General features: G+C 34.6%; 1 protein-coding gene across 1 annotated transcript; it reads right to left on the reverse strand.

Moving 5' to 3' along the window:
• Positions 1 to 977: 977 nt before the first annotated feature.
• Positions 978 to 2,388, reverse strand: LOC107619146 (universal stress protein A-like protein). Its single transcript, XM_016321378.3, has 4 exons — positions 1,976 to 2,388; positions 1,591 to 1,697; positions 1,369 to 1,481; positions 978 to 1,237 (listed from the first exon to the last, which is right to left on the reverse strand). Exons 1-4 carry the CDS (start codon positions 2,151 to 2,153, stop codon positions 1,153 to 1,155), a joined length of 483 nt encoding a protein of 160 aa, XP_016176864.1. The 5' UTR covers positions 2,154 to 2,388; the 3' UTR covers positions 978 to 1,152.
• Positions 2,389 to 2,892: the final 504 nt, after the last annotated feature.

The following is a 2,892-nucleotide window of genomic DNA, read 5'->3' on the forward strand; positions in this document are numbered from 1 at the left end:
TGATGAGGGTAGGCCCATGTTTCCAGGGACGTTGTCCCGTAGCTGTACATGAGCTGTCTTGGACGCGTGTCCGGGTCGGTTGTGGGGCGTGTATCCGGATCGGGTGGCGTCCGGGTCGGGCCGACCCGCAGGGATTTTGGGCCAGGCCGTAACAGATATCAAATAGAATTATTAATTTAGTTTAAAGAGATAAAAAATTAAATTTGTTATTACTCAAAAATATTATTTTACTATATATCAAGTAATGTGTTCATTAGTTTTTATTTTATTGTGAAAAATTATTTAGATCATAATACTAATAGTATATCATATGGTTATTATTATTAATGTATTAATTGAATTTTAGTGTTTATTATTTATGTATTTAAAAATTATATTTGAGAATGATTTATTTATTTTGATAATAAATAATATTTTTAAATTTAAATAATTTATTAATTAGTTTGTACTTATTATACCATATATTTAATAATTTATTGAAAAAAAATATTAATATAATAAATAAAAAATAATCTAAAAAAATATTGTTTAAAAAATTATAAGGACAAATAAACCCCTAACTAATTTAGAGACAATTAGATCCCTGTCCATTTCTAAACCTGACACATCAGTATTTTCTGTTCAAAGTTGACGAAAAAATACCCATAGAGACCGCGTTGTGTGACGGAATCAGGAAATAGGGACCGAAGTGGATCGATTTTATTTTGAGGGGTCACATTGTCATTCTTAAAAATGAAAAGGACCAGATTGATACTTCACTCGAAAAGAGAATAATTAAAGTCCAGTTTATCGGGAATCAAACCAGATGATTTGACAAAAAAGATGGGATTAATATATATTTTTACTAGCTCTAATTCATGCTTATCTAAGAATCTAAGAAAACTCTATTTTTAGTTCCGCAAGGCATCCATCCTCAACGGCTCAACCATTCTGCAAGCTACGTATAACCATATTAATCAATAATCATAAATAAAAAGTTAAAAACCCACTTTAGTCTTTAATATATAATATGTTATTCGAAATGACGAAAACAGATTCCCTTCGAGGAGGGGACAAAACACAAAAGCTACAAACCCAATCAAAATGACACATAACAAGGTAATTAGTTAATTACACACAGAGCAACATCGGATTGTTGATGTTATTATTTTATCAAGCGTCTTTGGGCTTCTTCACTATCAAAACGGGGCACTTCACATTCTGCGCACAGTGATTGCTCACACTTCCAAGAAAAGCCCTGCCATTCAATTCACAGCCCCAAAATTAACTATATATTAAATCAAAGAATGATTATGCAAGTAGTACAGTTTTGCAGATAAGATATTAAGATGAAAATATGATTGCGGGATCAGGAAGTCACTCACTCACCTCTTGATGGGACCATAGCCGTGACTTCCCATGACCAGAATATCCGCATTCAACTTCTGAACCATCTCACAGATCACGTCCCTCGCGTCTCCATTCCCTATTTTTGTTTCCACCTTAACCACCCAAAATTCATCAGCACAGGAGGATTCAGCTTGAATTAATGAATTTCATTTGCTTCAGAGTAAAATTACTTTCAGTTTATTAGTATATATAGAAACTTACATTCTGGATGTTGTTACAGAGTCTCTTGGCTTTCTCTAAGACGGACTCAGCAACTTGTTGGCTATACTTATCCATAGTCGCCGTTATATCAGAAGAAAACAAATAACCTGCAAAAAATATAATAATAAAAAATTTAACCATTTCTGTTTCTAGCATCAATTCAATTCAACGGGAGGCCACTAGCTAATGGATTAAAATATGAGTGAATGTCTTTTCGGTGTTGGACCATTTGCACGAAGAACAGAACGCACCTTCACTCTTAAAATATTTCCCAATTTGACCAATCTCACTTGTTACATGACTACATAACTAAAATAACTAACTAATTGGAAATAAGGCATGAAAAAAGTGAAGCAGGAAGTGGTTAATTTGAGGTTACACGTACTTGTACCATCGAAGGCGGAATAGACAGCGCGAGGGGGCTTAACATAGAGAAGGATGAGTGTGTCCTTTGAGTTCTCAAAAACAAGGTTGTTGACGCACCATGAGAGCGCGTACATGCTCTCTTCCCCTTCATCCACCGCCACCAGGATCCTCCGTTCCTTTTCACTCGTTTCGGCCATTTCTTTCTTTCTTCGCAGATCGATCGATGAAGCTTTGAGTAAGAGAAATAATAGTAGTCAATAATAAAAATGCAAAGGTGCGTGATTGGTAATAATGATTTGATAACTGGGAAGAATTAGAGTGTCTTGTGTTGTTACTTGACAAGTGTCAACTTAATACTTTATGATTTTCTATATTTGTAGTCTGGTGGTGCTAATGATGACTCACCATTTCCATTTGGAATGGATAATGGATAGTGTGTCTGTGTGGATAATGGAATTTATTTAATGAATCTGTTGGCGGTTTCTGATGGGTTTGGGCTTTACTGGGTTTTGGTATTCTTTCCAACACAAACGTTGCATTCTCTGTGGTTGGATAAGAATGATATTTAATCCAACGGTTCGGAACTGTGTTGTGGTCGCGCATGTCAATGTAATCACGGTAGATCACCGGTTTTGCTGTGTAACTTGGTAGTTTCGGACTTTCAGCCACACCACTCCCCGATTATAAAACAAACTAGCCCACAGAAAATTCCATATGCCTCTTACATATTGCCAATTAATGTTCAACAGCAAGTCCAAAAAAAAAAAAGAAAAAAAAGAAAAAAACATTAATGTTCAACAGGGTTCAAGGACAATCAAGGTACTTGACCAAAAAAAAAAAAGGACAATCAAGGTTCATGCATTCGATAATTGTTTTAGAAAAGGCATGAACTATTAAAATCATACTTAAACATTTATATTGTTAATAAAAATGAAT

The sequence above is a fragment of the Arachis ipaensis genome, chromosome B9 (assembly GCF_059453495.1).
Source record: "Arachis ipaensis isolate K30076 ecotype BB chromosome B9, ASM5945349v1, whole genome shotgun sequence".
Taxonomy (NCBI): domain Eukaryota; kingdom Viridiplantae; phylum Streptophyta; class Magnoliopsida; order Fabales; family Fabaceae; genus Arachis; species Arachis ipaensis.